The sequence below is a fragment of the Pan troglodytes genome, chromosome Y, assembly GCF_028858775.2.
Source record: "Pan troglodytes isolate AG18354 chromosome Y, NHGRI_mPanTro3-v2.0_pri, whole genome shotgun sequence".
NCBI classification, from domain to species: Eukaryota; Metazoa; Chordata; class Mammalia; order Primates; family Hominidae; genus Pan; species Pan troglodytes.
The window spans coordinates 32466128-32487682 of record NC_072422.2 but is presented as its reverse complement, the minus strand read 5'-3'; the positions used below and the strand labels follow the sequence as shown (position 1 = coordinate 32487682).

Below are 21555 nucleotides of genomic sequence, written 5' to 3'. Positions count from 1 at the left end.
TTTTGTGCCTCACCTGTGCAGAATTTGCCCTCTTCTCCCACCCAGGTGACCATATTAATGTGTCTTGTATATTTCTCCAAAGTCCTTTCTACATGTGGAAGCAAGTATCACTTATGGAGAAGGGCTTCACTTTTTTTTTTTTTAAACAGGTGGGGGTCCCTGTTGTCCAGGCTGGAATGCAGTGGTACTATCATAATTCACTGCAGCCTCCAACTCCCGGGCTCAAGCAATTCTCCCATCTCTGCCTCACGAGCAGCTGGGACTACAGATGCATACCACCACACCCTGCTCATTAAAAAAATTTTTTTGTGCAGATGATGTCTGGCTATGTTGCCCAACCTAGTCTTGACCTCCTGGGCTCAAGTGATTCTTCTGCCTTAGCCTTCTAAAGTGCTGGGATTACAGGCATGAGCCACTGCTCCCAGTCTCCACCCATCTATAGGTGTGGAACAAGAGCATGTTCCCTCCCAAGCTAATGTGGCATGTACTGGCCTCCCGGGCTGTAGACAAGATGGATAGGGGCTGTGCCCACTTCTTGAGTTACCTTTTTTTTTTTTTTTGGAAGCAGAGTCTCACTGTGTTGCCCAGGCTGGAATGCAGTGGTGCAATCTTGGCCTATTGCAGTCTCCTTCTCCTAGCTTTAAGCAATTCTCCCACCTCAGCCTCCTGAGTAGCTGGGATTACAGGTGCCTGGCACCATGTGCAGCTAATTGTTGTATTTTTCATAGAGACGGGGTTACACCATGTTGGCTGGGCTGGTCTCAAACTCCTGGCCTCAGATGATCCTCCCGCCTTGGCCTCCCAAAGTGCTGAGACTGCAGGTGTGAGCCAGGGCACCCAGCTGGGTTTTAACTTTTTTTTTTTTTTTGAGACGGAATTTTGCTTTTGTTGCCCAGGCTGAAGTGCAGTGGTGCGATCTTGGCTCACTGCAACCTGTGCCTCCCGGGTTCAAGCGATTCTCTTGCCTTGGCCTCCTGAGTAGCTGGGATTACAGGCATGCACCACCATACCCGACTAATTTTGTATTTTTAGTAGAAATGGGGTTTCTCCATGTTGGTCAGGCTTGTTTCTAACTCCCGACCTCAGGTGATCCACCCCTCTTGGCCTCCCAAAGTGTTGGGATTACAAGCGTGAGTCAGTGCACCTGGCTGGTTTTACATTTTTTGAAGTGCATTTTCCACATGGCCACCTCTCTTGGAGTGCCCATGAGGAACACAATGCTGTCCTTCTTGATGTCTCTGCAGGGCCACTGCGATGCTGTCTTCTTGCAAAGATTTCTGTCCATGATGTCTCAACATTGAATGTTTGGGTTTTTTTCTCTTGCATTTTAGGGAGAATTGGGGCTCATCCATCCTCACCTTCTCTCTCCCATTGAATTGGTGCATCCTGTTTTGTTAGCACCTGGAATGCCCATGTTGAAGGTTCTTTAAGCACCTCAGTTTAAGGAAAGAAATGCAGAATTTTTGTTTTGTTTTTTGTTTTCTTTTTTTGAGACGGAGTCTTGGTCTGTTGCCCAGGCTGGAGAGTACGCAGTGGCGCAGTCTTGGCTCACTGCAAGCTCCGCCTCCTGGGTTCATGCCTTTCTTCTGCCTCAGCCTCCTGAGTAGCTGGGACTACAGGCACCCGCCACCACATCTGGCTATTTTTTTGGATTTTTAGTAGAGACGGGGTTTTGCCATTTTAGCCAGGATGATCTCGATCTCCTGACCTGGTGATTCCCCTGCCTCAGCCTCGCAAAGTGCTGGGATTACAGGTGTGAGCCACTGTGCCCGGCTGAGGCTTAGGAATTCTTATAGTTGACTGACATTTACAATTTATTAAGGAACTTACTTTTTAAGTGTATAATCCTCAAAACATCTTTAAAAAAAATGGTGATTTTTTTGTTATCCAAGTTACTTTGACATCAGCCATTTGCTGACCCACCACATAATTTCTCATTATGTTACCTTATTACTGGCTGAGTTAATATGCTTACTAGGGACCTGTATATGACTTTTCTGATTAAAAGTAAGTTAAGTCTGGGCGCAGTCGCTCACGCCTGTAATCTCAGCACTTTGGGAGGCTGAGGTGGGAGGATCACTTGAGCCCAGGAATTTGAGACCATCCTGGGCAACAAAGAGATCTCAAAAACAAAATTAGCGAAACATGGTGTTGCATGCCTGTAGCATCAGCTGCTTGGGAGGCTGAGGTGGGCTGATGGGTTGAGCTCAGCAGTTTATGCTGCAGTAAGCTGAGATTGCATCACTGTGCTCTAGCCTGTGGGACAGAGTAAGACCTGTCTCTAAAAAAATTAATTAATTAATTAATTAAAAATAAATAAATAAAAGTAAGTCCAAATGGAGATGGTTGGTGGTGTTGGTGGGAATGGATGACATTATGAATGTATTTAACACCACTAATCTGTACACTTAAAAATCGTTAAGATGGTAAATTTTATGTTGTGCATTGCTTACCATAATGAACAAATAATAGATTTAAAACAAACAAAGTAAGTATATTCAGTGCCAGGTGTAGTGGCTCATGCTTGCAATCTTAGCACTTTGGGGCATTGAGGTGGGAGGATTGCCTAAAGCCAGGAGTTCAAGACCAGCCTGGGCAACAGAGTGAGACCCCATCTTAAAAAAAAAAACAAAAACAAAAACCAAAAAAAGAAAACATTCACTTTCTTTCTGGATCATAAGTAGAGACCCAGACCTGCCTATGTGTCTTCAATGGACATCTTAAGACTTATGTTTTGGACATATCAGACTTTTGGAATAAAGGAGCTGAGTTGGGAGTGCAAACTCCTTTTCTTGTCCATTGCCCTGTGGCAGGAGATTTTGCTCTCAGCCCCCACTTACTGGTGTGAGATCCTTGATTCTGGAAGGTGAGCTGTGCTGTTCAGCCCACAGGTCCTCATGAATGTCTATATTCAGTGCCACGCAGAATAAGAAGAAACACACACCAGCTCTGTTTCTATGAAGCTTACTTTTTGTTGTTGTTGTTGAGACGGGGTCTTGCTCTGTCTCCCAGGCTGGAGTGCAGTGGTGCAGTCATGGTACTCATTGCAGCCTATACCTCCTGGGCTCAGGAGATCCTCCCTGCTCAGCCTCCTGCGTAACTGGGAACACAGATGTGCGCCACCATGCCCAGCTAATTTTTAAATTTTTTGTAGAAACGGTTTCGCCATGTTGCCTGGGCTGGTCTTGAATGCCTGGGCTCCAGTGATCCACCTGCGTTGGCCTCCCAAAGTGCTAGGATTACAGACATGTGCCACTGAGCCTGGTTTTGCTTACTTTTTCTTTTTTTTTTTAAGTTCCTCTTAGCCTATCTTGGGGAGGTGTCAGTGTTATTCAGATGTACATACAACACAATCACCCACACTGGGAGAAGTCCTTGCCAAATGGATAGGGCTGGGTAAGCACCGCCACATGGGACATTTGGGAAGCCGATGTTTGAATGTTTTCACACTTACAGATGCATTCATTTACTATGTTTATTATTCTGTGTGATGTGCTTTCTGTGTGTTATTTCACTTAAACCCAGTGGGGGTAAAGATTATGGTCCCTATTTTGTAGATGAATTTTAGAGAGGTTAGAGGGCTTGTCACAGTCACACAGCTTTTAACTGTGATGGGATGACGCCTCTTGAATGAGGCTTAGTAGTGAGATGGCTGAGGAAGGAAAAAAGTAGGAAGGAGAGAAAGAGAGAAGGAGGGAAGGAAGAAAGTAGGGAGAAAGGAAGGAAAGGAGAGGGAAGGAAGGGAGAAAGGAGGATGGAAAGAAGAGGAAGGAAAAAGGGAGAAAGGAAGGATGGAAAGAAGGAATGAGAGGAAAGAAGGAAGGAAACAGATGAAAGAAGGAGGGAAGGGCTGAAGGAAGGAACAGGTGCCCTGTTCAGGTGGGTTTATTCTCAGGAAGGACCCAAGATGGAAAGTGTGTAAGAATTGTTTTAGGCCAGGCATTGTGGCTCATGCCTGTCATCCCAGCACTTTGAGAGGCTGAGGCAGGAGGATTGCTTGAGGCCAGGGGTTGAAGACTGCCCTGGGCAACAGACCCTGTCGCTATAAAAAATGAAGAAAATTAGCTGAGTGTGGTGGCTTGTACCTGTAGTCCCAGCTACTCAGGAGACTGACACAAGAGGTTTAGGGAAAATGAAAAACAGAACAAAAAACAGGCCGGGCATGGTGGCTCGTGCCTCTAATCCCAGCATTTTGGGAGGCCAAGGTGGGTGGATCAGGAGGCCAAGAGTTCAAGACCAGCCTGGCCAAGATGGTGAAACCCCGTCTCTACTAAAAATACAAAAAAATTACCCAGATGCGGTGGTGGGCACCTGTAATCCCAGCTACTTGGGAGGGTAAGGGAGAAAATTGCTTCAGCTGGGGAGGCAGAAGTTGCAGTGAGCCAAGATGGTGCCACTGCACTCCAGCCTGGGTGACAGAGTGAAACTCTGTCTCAAAAAAAAAAAAAATAAATAAAATAAAATTAGCTGGCTGTGGTGCTGCATGCTTGTAATCCTAGCTACTTGGGAGTCTGAGGCCAGAGGATTGCTTGAACCCAGGAAGTGGCGGTTGCAGTGACCTGTGATTGTGCCACTATACTCCAATCTGAGCCAAAGAGAGGACTCCATCTCACATAATAAAAATAAAAATAAATAAATAAAAACAGAAATGAGAGCACAGACACACACAGAGGATGGCCTGGTGAGGACACAGGAAGATGGCACCTCCAAGCCATGAGAGAGGTCTCGGGGAACCAGCCCTGCCCACACCTTGATGTCTGACTTCCAGCCTCCAGGCCTGTGGGAGAAGAAAGTTCTCTTTAAGTCACCTCGTCTGTGTGATGTTATTATGGTAGTCTGAGCAAAATACTTTATTTAGATAGAAGTCTGCCAGAATTAGGGCCCTGTAACGCTTTCCAGGATGAATTGAGGTCAGAGCATAATTCATAGGTTCTTTTTTACATTTACTATTAGCCACTAGATTTTTTTTCAGTAGACTAGCAAATACTGCAGAAGCTGAATTAGATGACAGCTTAAGTCAGATCTTTATGCACCTCAGAATATTTGTACTGATTAAAAGAAATAACCAACACTTGATAGGGGGAAAGATTGAGACACAGAAAGTAGTCTCTCCCTGTGACCAATCCTAACAAATTCTTGCTTAACTACCTTATTTTTTTTGGATGAAAATGTGTTTCTTACATCAGTAGAGATTATGAAGGGATTTATGTACAGATGACTAAAATATCAGCCATTAGTCTCCTGTTTGTTTTTTGTTGTTGTCGTTTTTTGTTTTGAGACAGGGTCTTGCTCTGTTGCCCAGGCTGGAGTGCAGTGGTGTGATCTTAGCTCACTGCAGCCTCGACCTCCCAGGCTCAGGCAATCCTCCCACCTCAGCCTCCCAAGTAGTGGGGACGACGGCTGTGCACCACCACACCTGGGTAATTTTTCATTTTTATTTTTGTAGCTGGGATCTCGCTATGTTGCCCATGCAGGTCTTGAACTCCTGGCCTCAAGTGATCCCACCATCTTGGCCTCCCAAAGTGCTGGACTTATAAGCGTGAGCCACCCTGCCCAGCCTAGTTTACAATTTGAACTTGGTTTTTCATCTTGGCTCCTTTGAAGACTTCTGTCTTCTCCCATGTTTGGGGCGGCTCTGCGTTGTGGACATTCCTTAGTGATCGGCCTGGGAAGGCTCAGACATGTCTAGGCTGCCTTTGTAGGAATAGGGATTAGTAGCTCCTTAGCCCCACTCTTTCCTGGGATGTTGCTGTTTGCTGAGGTCTGCACAGTTCAGACCACCCTGGAAGCCTCTCTCAGGTTCTCAGAGATGGTGGAGTTACACCTTTGACTGTGAGCTCGCAGCATTGCTAGGGAATGTACTTGGCTAAATTTGGAACTATTTGGTTGAATTTGTACCCCTGGGCATATTTGCTTTGGTAACATACCACAGACTGGGTGCCTTAAAATAACAGAAGTTAATTGTTTCACAGTCCTGGAGACCACAACTCTGAAGTGCAGATGCGGCAGGGCTGTGCTCCCTCTGCGGGCTCTAGGGGAGGCTCCTTCCTACCTCTCCCAGCTCCTGGGGGCTCCAGGCGTCCCTGAGCTTGTGGCCGCATCACTGCGGTCTCTGCCTCCGTCTCCACGTGGCCTTCTCCTCTGTGTCTGTGTCTTCTCTTCTTCTCTTACAGGAACACCTGTCATTGTGTTTAGGGTCCACTCCAATTTTGGATGACCTCACCTTGAGATCTTTAACTTAATTACATCTGCAAAGACCCTTTTTCCAAATGAGGTCTCATTTACAGGTTCTGTGGGTCAGGACATGGACCTATCTTTCTGGGAGACCATAGTTCAGTCCACTACAGTTGTATCCAGTTGTTTCTGGAGGCTCCAGGGGAAGCTCCTTCCTGCCTCTCCCAGCTGCTGGGGGCTCCAAGTGTCCCTGGGCTTGTGGCCGCATCACTGCACTCTCTGCCTCTTTCTCCACGTGGCCTTCTCCTCTGCGTCTGTGTCTCCTTATTAGTTCACCACTCATATTGGACCACCTTCAGGATGACCTCACCTTAATGTATATCTTTTTTTTATTTCATTTTTTAAAAAAGTGGAGCTGAGGTCTTGCTGTGTTGCCCAGGCTGGTCTCAAACTCCTGTGCTGGGATTACAGGGGTGAGCCACTGTGCCCAGCCTTTGTGTATATCTTAATCACATCTGCAAAGACCCTGTTTCCAACTAAGGTCCCATTCACAGGTACCAAGGATTAGGATGTCAACGTATCTTTTCCAGGGCACCCCATTCAACGCACACAAAGTGGGGAGAGGGGAGATTGGCTGTGTTTAGGTGACCTGTGAAAGGCCGAGCTAGCTGTGCGGCATTGCTCTTGCAGCACAGAGGAAGAACTGGGCTCAGATGGTGTCAGCTGTTGGTGTCTGAGATCATCCGTGAATCTACTCCCGGGAATGTGCTGCAGTGAGACATGGTCCTTCTCCCGTCACCTTCCTCACCCCATCCCATATACCCACGGACCCCAAGGGAAAGTACTCAGGGTTGGTTGGTTTCTTTTCCGTTTTGTGACCGCGTGAAATTCCATGTCACGGTCCCTGTGTTTATTCCATACAGATCTCCTGAAGTGTTTTGAGTTCTAGCAAAATTTAAAAATATAACCAAAGAAACTTAAATCCTTGTTTCTCCTCTTTCTGGACACTTCTTTACTATGAATGGGCTTCATGATGATAAACACGGTGGCCTGCTGTCTTCCCTCTGTTTCTGCTGGCCGCCTCCTTCCTTCCCTCCAAAGTCACAGGCAAGAGGGATTTAGGGTTTGCTGGGCTTGAGGAAGAGAGGAAAAGCCCATCTCTTTTCACAGTGAGAAACATGTTTTTTGGGCTTTCTCATACCCCACTTTGTACATTTTAAAATTTTATTTTTCTTTAGATTTCTGAACCGAGAGATTTTATTTATTTATTTATGAGACAAAATCTCCTTCTGTTGCCCAGGCTGCAGTGCAATGGTGCAGTCTCAGCTCTGCAACCTCTGCCTGCCAGGTTCAAGAGATTCTCATGCCTCAGCCTCTGGAGTAGCTGGGATTACAGGTACCTGCCACCACGCCTGGCTAATTATTTTTGTATTTTTACTACAGACGTGGTCTCACTAAAATTAAAAGAAAAGACATAAACTGCACATCAGATTTCCCTCGTGCGTAACACTACTACTTAGCTTGGAGAGACGGAGGGGATCTCTAGGGTGGGGAATGGACCACTTACCTTCAAGATCTCCCTTATCAGGAAGGAAATATCTGACCTGCCTAGAAACACTTGAAAATACTCTTTTTTTATGTCTTATTGGGCAAAGCTGGGTCAGATGGCCACCCTTAGCTGCAGAGAAGGCTACAAATAGACGTTTTCTACTCAAGTGGGATAATGGTTATCTGGCAAATGTGTACTGGAGAGCCTCAGGAAAATCTACCAGCACCATTAAATGTTGCCTTTGTCTTCTGTGCACTTAAGCTGATAAACTTTAAACATTACAGCATGCCACTTCTGTCTGCTTTGAATAAGGTTGTTTACCGACATACTTCTGCAATCTGATTGTGGCATTGGTGGGACTGGCCACATCTACCCCAAGGTAGCACAAAGATCTGCTGCAGTGCATAAATAACGTGTTTTGAGTTTTGTGTGTTTATAACTCACACAGCTCAGAGAAGGCTTTAGTCACAGAAGTATAAAAAATCTGTGGAGTCATAGCTGTTGTTCTTAAAGTAGGCATGGAGAATTATCTCCATTGAGGGTCAAATACAAGTGCTAAGAAGACAGAATGTTATGCAGTAAACACAGCCAAGTAATGAATGGGTTCCTTGGAGTGGGTGATAGAGAAAGATGAATAAGGAGGAAGGAACCAGATAGAGGAAGAAAAGTCAAGGACCATATTCATTGCATTATTAGAGTTTTAGGGTGTGGCAAGAATTTAATGTTTCCTAATAATATGCAAGTTCTGTTGGAAAGAAGAGCAACAGGAGACTAAAAGGTTAAAAGGTTACTCTGTTGCCCATTTCATAGGTCCAATGGCAAGATAAGCTTGGGTTGGATGCCAGTGTTCCTGATTCCTAATTGTGTTTTATCCAATTGAAGCATCAGTGGCCATAGTCAAACACCTAAACTGTATCAGTTCACAGTCCTCAAAGCCCTTCTCCCACTTCCTGTCTTTGACCTGATTCCACCTAATTTTGCCCACACCATGTTGTACTGTAATAAAACCTATTTTATTTCCAAATTAACTAAGATAATATACTTTAAAAATTGACTATTTCATTATTTGTTTACTTTTTTAAAAAAATTGAACACTTGTCAGCTATTGACATTGTTTACCTCTTACACTTTCTCTTTATTTTGTAGTTTACTTTCTATTTCTGCCACAATAAAATATTCATTATTGGAAACTTTACTTAAAAAGCAAAGGTTGGTTCTCTGCCTTTCCCAGTTGCCCTATAAGCTAGTAAATTCATCATTCATTAGCTTATATATTTTACAACACGGGGATTTTAGTTTACAGCAAATACTTTAAAAAATTCTTTTCATGTTACCATGTGCAATCAATGGCATTCCAGACTCTTGGAAGGAAATCCATTGTATGGTTGTGTTCTTTTTTTTCTTCTCAAACCAATAAAAAATTCCCAGTCACAATTTTAAAAATTATCTGTCCTTGATGGTGCACAGCCCATAGTCCCAAATGCTTGGGCTGACGTGGGAGGATTGCTTGAGCCTGGTAGGTCAAGGCTGCAGTGAGCTATGATTGCACCACTGCACTCCAGCCTGGGCAACAGAGAGAGACCCTGTCTCAAAAAAATAGACAAAACAACATAATGTGATCCACCCTCTAAGCAAATTTTCATGTATACAATTTCACTATTGTATATGTGAGATTTTTATATAAAAAATTTCACATGTCAATTCAGTATTGTTAACTGTAGGAACTGGGTGTATGGTCAATCTCCGTGGTTTATGTATCTTGCTCATCCTTTAGTCAATATATTTCCCCTTCCCTATCAAGGCCTATCTTCTGATAACTGTCTCTCTGCTCTCTACTTCTATGAGTTTGACTATTGTAGATTCTGCATTAGTCCATTCTCATGCTGCTAATAAAGACATACCTGAGACTGGTTAATTTATAAAGGAAAGAGGTTTAATGGACTCACAGTTCCACATGGCTGCGGAGGTTCCGACAGTCATGGCAGAAGGTAAAAGGAGGAGCAAAGTCACATCTTACATGGCAGCAGGCAAGAAGAGAGCGCGAGGAGGGAAACTCCCATTTATTAAAACATCTGATCTTGTGAGACTTATTCACTATCAGGAGGACAGCATGGGAAAACCCACTGCCATGATTCAGTTACCTCCCACCTGGTCTCTCCCACAACACATGGGGATTATGGGAGCCACAATTCAAGATTAGACTTGGGTGGGGACACAGCCAAGCCATGTCAGATTCCTTGTATAAGTGAGATCATGCAATATTTAATATTTGTTTTTCTGTGCCTAACTTATTTCACTGAACATAATGGCCTCCAGTTCCATCCATGTTGCTGCAAATGCCAGAGTTTCCTTCTTTTTTAGGGCTGAATGGTATTCCATCGTGTATATGTACCATGTTTTCTTTATCCATTTGCCCTTGGACGGACACTGAGGTTGTTTCCACGTCTTGGCTGTTGTGAATAGTGCTGCCATGAACATGGGAGTGCAGGTGTCTGGAAGATCCTAGTTCTTGTGGGTTTTGCAATCTAGCATAAAGCAGGCACAGGAGTATCAGCCAATGAATGGATAGGTAAATGGATCAATATTGATCGGTGAGATTTGCTTGTCAACAGATGCTGGTTCCTCAGAAGGATAAACTTCCAAACCATCCTTTCTCTGAAAGTCAGTTTCTGAGAAGCCTCCTCTGCTTTTTGGAGTGGGTGTGATCACATAATATGGGAGGGCAGTTTTGTTTTAGTTACTCATCTCTGTCTGCAGCTGTGAATGGGTTGTCTAAAAATATTGCTGAGTAATGACTTGCATGTCAGTAAGGGGCTGCTGACTGTGGGATCAAGGTAGATCAAAGACAATTTAGGGATACTCTAGAAATCGTGCATCAGTTGCAGTGGCTCATGCCTGTAGTCCCAGCACTTTGGGAGGCTGAAGCAGGAGGATCGCTTGAGCCTAGGAGTTCAAGGCTAGCCTGAGCAATGTAGTATGACCTCTTCTCTACAAAAAGTACAAAAATTAACCAGGTAGGCTGAGGCGGGAAGATTGCTTGAGCCCAGGAGGTAGAGGCTGCAGTGAGCTGTGATGGTGTCACTGTATTCCAGCTTGGGCGACAGAGTAAAGTCATTCATTCCAGTAACTGAAGAACATTTATTCTACGTGAAGAATATTTCAATATGCATGTGAACACATGCATACCTTATAGGATCAATGTGTTACAGGAAGAGGAGGAGGATGAAGAGAAGAAGAGGAGGAGAAAGAAGGAGGAGGAACAAGCAAAGCGTGTTTACATTGAAAATGTGCTCCCAAGATACTATAGAGATTTTGATTTTCTTTTATATCTCATTGACTGTTAGATTTCTTCATTTAGATGCACCCCAGTGGGAGGAAGAGGAGGGAGAAGAGGAGGAGATGGAGGAGGAGGAAGTGGAAAAGAAAAGGAAATAGAGGAGGAGGTGAAAGAGAAGGAGGAGAAGATTGAGGAAGAGAAAAAAGAGAAGGCAGAGATGAAGGAGGAGGGGAAGGAAGAGAAGAAAGTGTTTGGATTGAAAATGTCCCAGCAGAATACAGTAGAGCTATTGGTTTTCTTTTGTATTTGTAGTGGTTGCAGTTGTCTTTCTTTCTGTTTGTGGGTACATATAACACTTCATCGCAATCCATGGCAGATTGTAGAATATGGACTCCATGCTTTGAGCAAGTTAGTGTGTCTTAAGAAGAGAGCAGTGTTGAGGAGGGCTGCCTGTTTTATACCCTGTCTGGATTACTGATAAAACCAGAGAGCCTGAAGAGAAAAAGACATGTTACATAAATACATTTACTGTTACTGTAATGCTTCTACATCTGGGCCTGTGGGGCATATGTGGGTGTGCTCTCTGCAAAGACTGATCTGCAGAAATTATGGCCAGTTTGTCCCCAAATTGAAGAAGCAGATGGCTCTCTCTGTCTCCCTCTCTCTACCTCTTTCTCTCTCTGCAATTTCTCTATTCAGTGGAAAATTCCAGGTGATCGCCTCTCACTAAATGCCATCACCCCACATGCACCATGACACAAAGTCTCTGAAAGTTTCACTTGGGGTCTGTGTTTGCTGTCCTGGTGCAGCCACCCACTGATTGCTTGGCTGCGGTGGTTTTTCCCTTTGTCAGGAGACTTAATGACCTCTGTCGATTTCTTCTCTCTCCAGGCACTGGGACGTTCGGGCGGGTGCACCTGGTGAAGGAGAAGACAGCCAAGCATTTCTTCGCCCTCAAGGTGATGAGCATTCCCGACGTCATCCGCCTGAAGCAGGAGCAGCACGTGCACAATGAGAAGTCTGTCCTGAAGGAAGTCAGCCACCCGTTCCTCATCAGGCTGTGAGTCCCCTCCTGAGGCCTCTCCCGACGCACTCTCCCTAGACCCCTGTGTGTCTCTTCTTATAAGAAGCTGGGTGGGCTGAGACCATGGCCTGCGTGCAAAGCCTTAGGCCACAGCAGTCTCCACCTGTCAGGGCTTATCAGCCTCTGATCTTAGAGCTGGAATACCTCCAGGGCTCCTGACCTCCATGGCTGACCAGGTCCAAAAAGAAATGCTCTGTGTTCAGAAGTCCGTGCCCAAGGCCCCTTGCTCCTCTCCTGGGTGAGCGAAGTATCTCTGCCTGGAAAACGATGCAGGAATCTTTGTCTCCTCACCTCCTTGGGTTCTGCGTCTATAGCTGTTGGCAGAACTGGTTAAGTTGGTTTTTAAGGGACCACAGTCATGTGGACGGGGCTGGGCTTCAGGTTTTGTTGGGTTTCTGGTTGACTGTGGATGAGAGATATCCCGTTTAGATGCAGCCCACACACTTCCAGCTGATGGTACACAACAGTCTTATGTCCTAGGGTAGGTGTGTTAGTCCATTCAGGCTGCTATAACAAAGGATCCTAGACTCGGTAATTTACAAATGACAGACATTTGCCTCATGGTTCTGGAGGCTGGAAAGTCCAAGATCAAGACACGGTGGATTCAGTATCTGGCGAGGACCCGCTTCCTGGTTCATAGATGGCACCTTTTCACTGTGTCCTCACATGGTGGAAGGGGTGAGGGATCTCTCTGGGGTCCCTTTTATAAGGGCACTTGTCCCATTCATGAGACTCCACCCTCATGAACTCCCAAAGGGCACACCACCTAACACCATCACCTGTGGGTGAGGATCCAACATAGGGATTTGGGAGGACACAAGATATTCAGGCCATTCCAGCAGGGTAATTCCATTTCCACCCAGGTGCCTTAGACAAGGATGTCCTGCACGTCTCTCTTTTCCCTCTATGGGTCCCTTTTATCCAATTCCCATGTCCTCTCACCACCATCTTGCTACTACGCCTCTCTTGTCCGCCTCCCATCTTCTGCTTTATCTAGGTCCCATCTCTCTACCGTGATTTTCTGCACTGGACTTCCTCCTATCTGGTCTTTCCCTCCCACCCTTGCTCCCCTTGAAGACATCCCTCACCTTATAGCCTCATTGATCCTCTCCAAGTACCTCTGCAATGACCAGTCTCTCTCCAGTCATCCTCAGGAAGCTCCTGAAGTATCTCATATAAAGCCCCAGGATGCAGCATCTTCCTATCAATATCCTCACAGACTGGCTTCCTGCCAGCACCTCCCTGTAGTAGAAGGTAGAAGGTACTGTTTACACGCTCACTACGGGTCTTCTCCTAGGCCACTCCTCCTTGACAGGCCTCGTTCTTTGCCTTTATCATTGTCCTTCACTTCCCCCACCTGACAAACACACACTTGTTTTCCCTCATTCACCTGTAGTCCCCAGGACACAGGATGCCTCCCATCATGTTCTTGAAGCACCTCGTATGTATTGGAACAAGTGCACCTGCCTTTTCTAAACCCAACATGGCCTGAGTTCTGAACAAAATCATATGCAGAGGATGGGCGCAGTGGCTCATACCCGTAATCCCAGCACTTTGGGAGGCCAAGGCAGGTGGATCACGTGAGGTCAGGAGTTAGAGACCAGCCTGGCCAACATGGCAAAACCCTGTCTGTACTAAAAATACAAAAATTAGCTGGGCATGGTGGCATGCGCAGGAGAGCAGCGTAGAGGATGGACTTACAGGTATTTTAAAATCTAAAATCCCGCAGAAGAATTGCATAGACATGGGAGTGGGTGGAGTGTGCAAGTGAGAGAATTCCTTAGGATAGAATTCTTGATCTCCCACAAGTTAAAAAATAAAGAGGAGCTTGCAAAACAGAGCTTTAGTTAGATAATTCTCCTTTCTTCAAGCCAGGATAGTTCAACAGCTGTTTTCCTTAGCAGATAAGGTGGATTCCTGCAGGGACATGGATTCTGATTTTGATGTTCTCTGCTTTCTTCTTTTTTGTTGGAGTCTCGCTCTGTCACCCTGGCTGGACTGCAGTGGGGCTATTTCGGTTCACTGCAACTGCTGCCTCCTGTGTTCAAATGATTCTCCTACCTCAGCATCCCAAGTAGAGTAGCTGGGACTCCAGGTGCGTGTCACCATGCCTAGCTAATTTTTGTATTTTTTGTAGAGACGGGGTTTTGCTGTGTTGGCCAGGCAGATCTTGAACTTGTGACTTCAAAGTATCCACCCACGTCGGCCTCGCAGTGTGCTAGGATTACAGGCGTAAGCCACTGTGCCAAGCCTGCCTACTTTCAATTAAGGAACAAAGTCTTCTATATTTCTTTTTTTGTTCTTTTTTCTTGTTTTTTTTTAATTATACGTTTAAGTTTTAGGGTACATGTGCACAATGTGCAGGTTAGTTAAATATGTATACATGTGCCATGTTGCTGTGCTGCACCCATTAACTTGTCATCTAGCATTAGGTATATCTCCTAATGCTATCCCTCCCCGCTCCCCCCAGCCCACAACAGTCCCCAGAGTGTGATGTTCCCCTTCCTGTGTCCGTGTGTTCTCATTGTTCAATTCCTACCTGTGAGTGAGAACATGAGGTGTTTGGTTTTTTTGTCCTTGAGATAGTTTGCTGAGAATGATGGTTTCCAGCTTCATCCATGTCCCTACAAAGGACATGAACTCATCATTTTTTATGGCTGCATGGTATTCCATGGTGTATATGTGCCACATTTTCTTTATCCAGTCTAGCATTATTGGACATTTGGGTTGGTTCCAAGTCTTTGCTATTGTGAATAGTGCCACAGTAAACATACGTATGCATGTGTCTTTATAGCAGCATGATTTATAATCCTTTGGGTATATACCCAGTAATGGGATGGCTGGGTCAAATGGTATTTCTAGTTCTAGATCCCTGAGGAATCACCACACTGACCTCCACAATGGTTGAACTAGTTTACAGTCCCACCAACAGTGTAAAAGTGTTACTATTTCTCCACATCCTCTCCAGCACCTGTTGTTTCCTGACTTTTCAGTGATCACCACTCTAACTGGCGTGAGATGATATCGCATTGTGGTTTTGATTTGCATTTCTCTGATGGCCAGTGATGGTGAGCATTTTTTCATGTGTTTTTTGGCTGCATAAATGTCTTCTTTTGAGAAGTGTCTGTTCATATCCTTTGCCCACTTTTTGATGGGGCTGTTTGTTTTTTTCTTGTAAATTTGTTTGAGTTCATTGTAGATTCTGGATATTAGCCCTTTGTCAAATGGGTAGATTGCAAAAATTTTCTCCCATTTTGTAGGTTGCCTGTTCACTCTGATGGTGGTTTCTTTTGCTGTGCAGAAGCTCTTTAGTTTAATTAGATCCCATTTGTCAATTTTGGCTTTTGTTGCCATTGCTTTTGGTGTTTTAGACACGAAGTCCTTGCCCATGCCTATGTCCTGAATGGTATTGCCTAGGTTTTCTTCTAGGGTTTTATGGTTTTAGGTCTAACATTTAAGTCTTTAATCCATCTTGAATTAATTTTTGTATAAGGTGTAAGGAAGGGATCCAGTTTCAGCTTTCTACATATGGCTAGCCAGTTTTCCCAGCACCGTTTACTAAATAGGGAATCGTTTCCCCACTTCTTGTTTTTGTCAGGTTTGTCAAAGATCAGATCGTTGTAGATATGCGGCATTATTTCTGAGGGCTCTGTTCTGTTCCATTGGTCTGTATCTCTATTTTAGTATCAGTAAGGTCTTTTATATTTCTTAAATCTCATATAAAGCCCTAGAGACTTTAGATATTCTATCCAAAGTTATTTATGTTGGTTTATTTTTATCTTTTTATATAAAAAAGTATATATATATTTCTTAATTTAGAGACAGGGTCTTGCTGTGTGGCTCAGGCTGGAGTTCAGTGGAGCAATCAATGCTCACTGCAGCTCCAATCTCCCAGGCTCAAGCTGTCCTCGTGTCTCAGCCTCCAGAGTAGCTGGGACTACTGGCATGCACCACTACACCCTGCTAATGTTTTTAGTTATTTTTAATTTAAAAAAAAAGTATATATTTTTCACAACTTCTTTGGTGAAGGTAACGTTTTTGTTTTTTTCTATAAACAGAGTCTTGCTATACTGCCGAGGCTGGGCTTTAACTTTAGGCCTCAAGCCATCCACTTGCCTCGGCCTTCCAGTGTGCTGAGATTACAGGTATGTACCACCATACCTGCCTCATTTTAAAGTCTTTTGTAGAAATGAAGTCTCACTTTGCTGCCAGGCCAGTTTCAAACTCCTGGGCTCAAATGATCTTCCCACCTTGGCTTCCCAACATGCTGAGATTACAGATGAGAGCCACTCTGCCTGGCCTATTTTTGTTTCTTAAGGAGTGAAATTTCTCTGCACCATGACAGCCTTTGAAGAGGACATTTTGGATGCTTCATGGGTTGTCCTTTGCCCGTACAGCTCACCGGCTCCTCCGAGTGCTGGTTACAGTCGAATGTAGCTGTTATTTGTATGTCAGGTCCGCGTGGTGGTGTTGCCAAAAAGCATGAATTTTTCCTCATCATTTAAAGTCTACACGGAATTTAAGGCCACGTTTGATATTATTCTTGGGAGGATTTTATTCAGTGTTTTGGGAAAACATGGCAGGAGCTCATTTCAGAATTATCTGATTTGGGGCCAAGCTCAGTGGCTCACACCTGTAATCCCTGTGTTTTTGGAGGCCAAGATGGGAGGATCGCTTGAGACCAGGAATTCTGGACCAGCCTGGGCAACATAGTGGAATGTCATCTCTTAACAAAAATATGAAAAGAAATTTTAGCCTGGCCAACGTGGCGAAACCCTGTCTCTGCTAAAAATAGAAAAATTCACTGGGCGTGGTGGTGGACGTTGGTAATCTCAACTACTTGGGAGACTGGGGCACTAGAATCTCTTAAGTTTGGGAGGCAGACATTGCAGTGAGCCGAGATTGCACCACTGCACTCCAGCCTGGGTGACAGAGCAAGACTTCATCTCAAAAAAAAAAACCAGAGAAAAATAAATAAAATTATTCAATTTTGAAATAGTGCAGAAAACAAGGCAGGCTCTGAAGTCTGCAGCTCTTGTGAAATGTTTTGGATCTAGAGAAATGATTGTCAACAATGAGCCTTTAAAGACTTAAGGGTGATAACAATTTACAGGTGACTTTTAACAGTGATAGCAATTTACAGGTGACTTTTTCCAAAATTTACAGAAAACAAGTTTGCCACTTGGACACATTGACTCATACCTATAATGTCAGCATTTTAGGAAGCCAAGGTAGGAGGATTCCTTGTGCCCAGGAGTTTGAGACCACCCTGGGCAACATGGCAAGACCCTGTCTCTACAAAAAGTACAAAAATTAGCTGGGTGTGGTGGTGGGTGCCTATAGTCTCAGCTACTTGGGAGGCTGAAGTGCGAGGATCGCTTGAGCCTGAGAGGTGGAGGTGGCAGTGAGCTGTGATTGTGCCACTGTACTGCAGCCTGGGCAACAGAGTGAGACCTTTTCTCAAAAAAAGAATCCAAAAGCCAATATGCAGATGGAGAGAGTGATGTAACTTAGCCCATGAGACCTTGTACTGACTTGCTGAGAATTGATTTTTCAGTACCCTGCAGTGTTATGATAACCCATTATAGCATTTTGTGTTTTCTCTGCATGAATGCTTGAGAGACCCTGTGGCTTTAAGAAGTGGATTAAAGTTGATCCAGGGCATCCAGGCACTTGATGTTCCCTATATATAACACAGGAGAGAATGCTTGATCTGGCTAGCTCCGTGGATAAAACGCTGAAGGGTGTCCAGTGTATCCCCATGGATAAGATGCTGGAGGGTGTCCAATGTTGCATGCTGAGGAGCATGTCTTAGAGGAGAATCCTAGATCCTCTGTGAGGAACTAATTTCATCCTCCCAGTTGTGCAGCTTCTCTTCTAAAGGTAGGTTGCCTGGCTCAACATCTGCTTCCCTACTGGCAGTTTTAGGTCTTGGATTTCTTGATGAAAGTACAAAACAAGGACTTTCAATGGAAGTGTCTCACAGTTATGGCTGGATGAGTTTCTGTGGTGGGGACGCCCTGCACACTGTAGGGTTTTGGGGAGTGTCCCTGGGCTCTGCTCAGCCTATGCCAGGGGCAGCAACCCCAGTTATGAAAACTAGAAATGTCTCCAGACATCACCAAGTATTCCTTGGGGGAGGAAGGGCAAAGTTATCTCCACTAGTGAACCATGCGATAGACAGATAATCGACAGAGAGATGATACGTAGGTATATGTTGAGATGGATAGGTGATAAATAATAGATATTAAGATAGACAGGTCTAAGTGATGGGTGATTGATAGGTGAATAGATGATGGGTAGCTAACATTAAGATAGATATTAAGATAGGTGATAGATAATAGATATTAATACAGACAGATAGCTATAGATGATAGATATTGAGATACATATTGAGATGGATTTGCGATTGATAGATTGATGACAGATTGCAAATAGACAGAGCTCTCACGTTATGGGGAAACATTGAGCTTGTTTTGCTTGCGTTTCTGGAAGCCGCATGGAGTGCTACTCATGACAGGAATCAAGTTGAACAGTGACTGTTTGGAGTTCAAAGTGCCATTTGAACAACATGGTAGGTTTGCAAATGGCATTATCAGCATGTGGTATTTGAACAGCTACAGGTTGTAAGTTTGAAAAGACACCAGGGAATTTATGTAGTGTACATGAAGGACCACATTCTGTTCAGTGATAATTCCATTTCTCAAGGCCATCTCAGACTCTTACAAGAGCCAAATAACTAAGTGTCCAAGGTGCAGAAGAAATCCAGCAAAGTCACTTTCCCAGAGGGAAAGTTTTGTGCTCCTCCCAGAGACCATGACCATGATGCATACAGGAATTTCTGACGTTTGGATCCAGGACAGGGTTTCTCAACCTGAGCACTGCTGACATCTGGGCGTGGGTGATTCTCTGTGGTGGGGCATCCTGTGTGCACTGTAGGGTGTTGAGCAATGTGCCTGGGCTCTACCCACCAGATGGCAGCAGGACTCTTCCCCAGTGGTGACAACCAGAAAGATCGAGACAACCAAAAACTTCTCTAGATGTTGTCTGATATCACGTGGGAGACTGGAGGGTGTGGGGGTAAAATTGTGTGTAGTTACAAACCAGTGCAACAGAGAGATGAAAGGTGGATGGATGGATGGATGGATGATAGATAATTATTATTCATAGATACATGATTGATAAATGGATAGATGATATAGATAGATGATAGATTGATAAATGGATAAATGATATAAACGGATGAATGGATGGATAGCTAAATATTCATAAATAGATATATGGTAGGTTGATAGATGAATAGATGATAAGGACAGATGATAAATAGATAGATAGATGATATAGACAGATGGATAGATAGGTGTTCATAAATACATACATGACTGATAGTTGGATAGTTTGTATAGATAGATGGTAAATTGATACGTAGATGATACAGACAGACAAATGGATGAATGGATGGATGGACAGGCCCTAGAACCCAATGACTTGGCTTTGCCACTCACTAGTTGTTGCAGGCTTTCTCTGAACAAGGATGAGATACCACAGTCACTGGTCACTGTTTGCCACGTGGTAGTTTGTTTGTTTGTTTTTTTTTTTTTTTTTTTTTGAGACAGGGTCTCACTCTGTCGCCCAGGCTGGAGTGCGGTGATGCAATCTTGGCTTGTTGCAACCGCTGCCTCCGGGGTTCAAGTAATTCTCTTGCCTCAGCCTCCAGAGTAGCTGGGATTATTGGTGCTCACCACAGTGTACAGCTAATTTTGTATTTTTAGTAGAGACCAGGTTTCACCATGTTGGCCAGGCTGGTTTCGAACTCCTGACTCAAGTGATTCATCTGTCTCTGCCTCCCACAGTGCTGGGATTACAGACGTGAACCACCCCACCCGGCCCTCACGTAGTAGTTTCTTGAATTGCTCATTTTTGCCCATTACAGTTACTTTTTTTTTCTTTCAAGATGGAGTCTCGCTCTGTCGCCCAGGCTGGAGTGCAGAGGTGCGACCTCGGCTCACTGCAAGCTCCGCCCCCTGGGTTCATGCCATTCTCCTGCCTTAGCCTCCTAAGTAGCTGGGAGTACAGGCACTCGCCACCACGCTTGGCTAGTTTTTTGTATTTTTAGTAGAGATGGGGTTTCACCGTGTTAGTCCGGATGGTCTTGATCTCCTGATCTTGTGATCCACGTGCCTTGGCCCCTCAAAGTGCTGGATTACAGGCGTGAGCCACTGCACCTGGCCTACAGATACATTTTGCTACCTGCCATTAGGGAGAATCTGTATTCAGTTTAGAATCATCGTCATCCTGGGGAGAGAATGTGCCTTAGCATGGCTGAGGCCAGGCTGCTGGTCCCTTCGGATGGTGCTTCCTGCTGTGCTGTCGTTCTAGGTGGCCCCGTTGCAATGCTGACTTGACTTGCACCAAGGCAGTACAGAATGGATGGGATTTGCTAAAGGTGCCCACCTGCCTCCACCTCTTGCTGGCAGTTCCAGGTGTTGGACTTTTTATTGATGAAGGTGTAAAGCAAGGATTTTCAGTGGAGGTACCTCACATTTACAGCTGGATGAGTCTCTATGGTGGGGCCATCCTGCACACTGTAGGGTGTTGAACAGCATCCCTGGGCTCCCCCCAGCAGGGGCCAGGAGCAGCAACCCCAGTTCTGAAAACCAGAAATGTTTCCAGATGTCACCAATGTTCCTTCCAGGAGGGAGGGCAAAGTTATCTCCACTAGTGAACCTCTATTATACATGACCAACAGAGAGATGATAGATGGATACTATAGTAGGTATATGTTGAGATGGATAGGTGGTAGATAATATATATTAATATAGGACTAAATGATAGGTGATGGATAGGTGAATAGATGATGGGTAGCTGATAGATGATAGCTATTAAGATAGGTGATAGACAATAGATACTAATATAGATAGCTATAGATGATAGATATTGAGATGGGTAGGTGATTGATAGATTGATGACCGATTGCATATAGACAGAGCTCTCATGCTAAAAGAGAATTTCTCAACCACAGCAGTGCTGACACATGGGGCGGGATCATGGAGGACTCTCTGTGGTGGAAGTTCTATGTACTGTAGGGTGTTGAGCAGCATCCCTGGGCTTCAGATGCCAGGAGCATCCATCCCATCTGTGACAACCAAAGATGTCTCTAGATACTACCAGGTTTCCTCTGTGCGGACAAAAAGTTATCCCCAGTTCTGAACCACTGTGATAGATAGTTAATGGATGGATAGATATTGATAACTGAGACAGATATTTGATAGGTGACAGATATTGAGGTAGATGATAGCTATAGGTGATTGATGATTGGTAGATATTGAGATAGGTGATTGTCCGAGACGGATACATTGCATTTTTAGTATTTAAGGGCAAAGCAGATGCTTCAAAAAGGGAGGCTTATTTTATTATCTATAATTTTCTTTTTTATTATTTTTTACTTTCATTCCCTTTTTCCATGTATGA

The 21555-nt window shown here is 44.5% G+C and overlaps 1 protein-coding gene across 1 annotated transcript in view; it reads left to right on the top strand.

Annotated features, from left to right (window-relative positions):
* Window positions 1-21555, top strand: part of PRKY (protein kinase, Y-linked) — a 102838-nt gene that overhangs the window by 17748 nt on the left and 63535 nt on the right. Inside the window, exon 2 of the mRNA NM_001193662.1 lies at window positions 11892-12060. Coding sequence (NP_001180591.1) covers window positions 11892-12060 — 169 coding nt within the window. The remainder of the gene's footprint in view (window positions 1-11891; window positions 12061-21555) is intronic.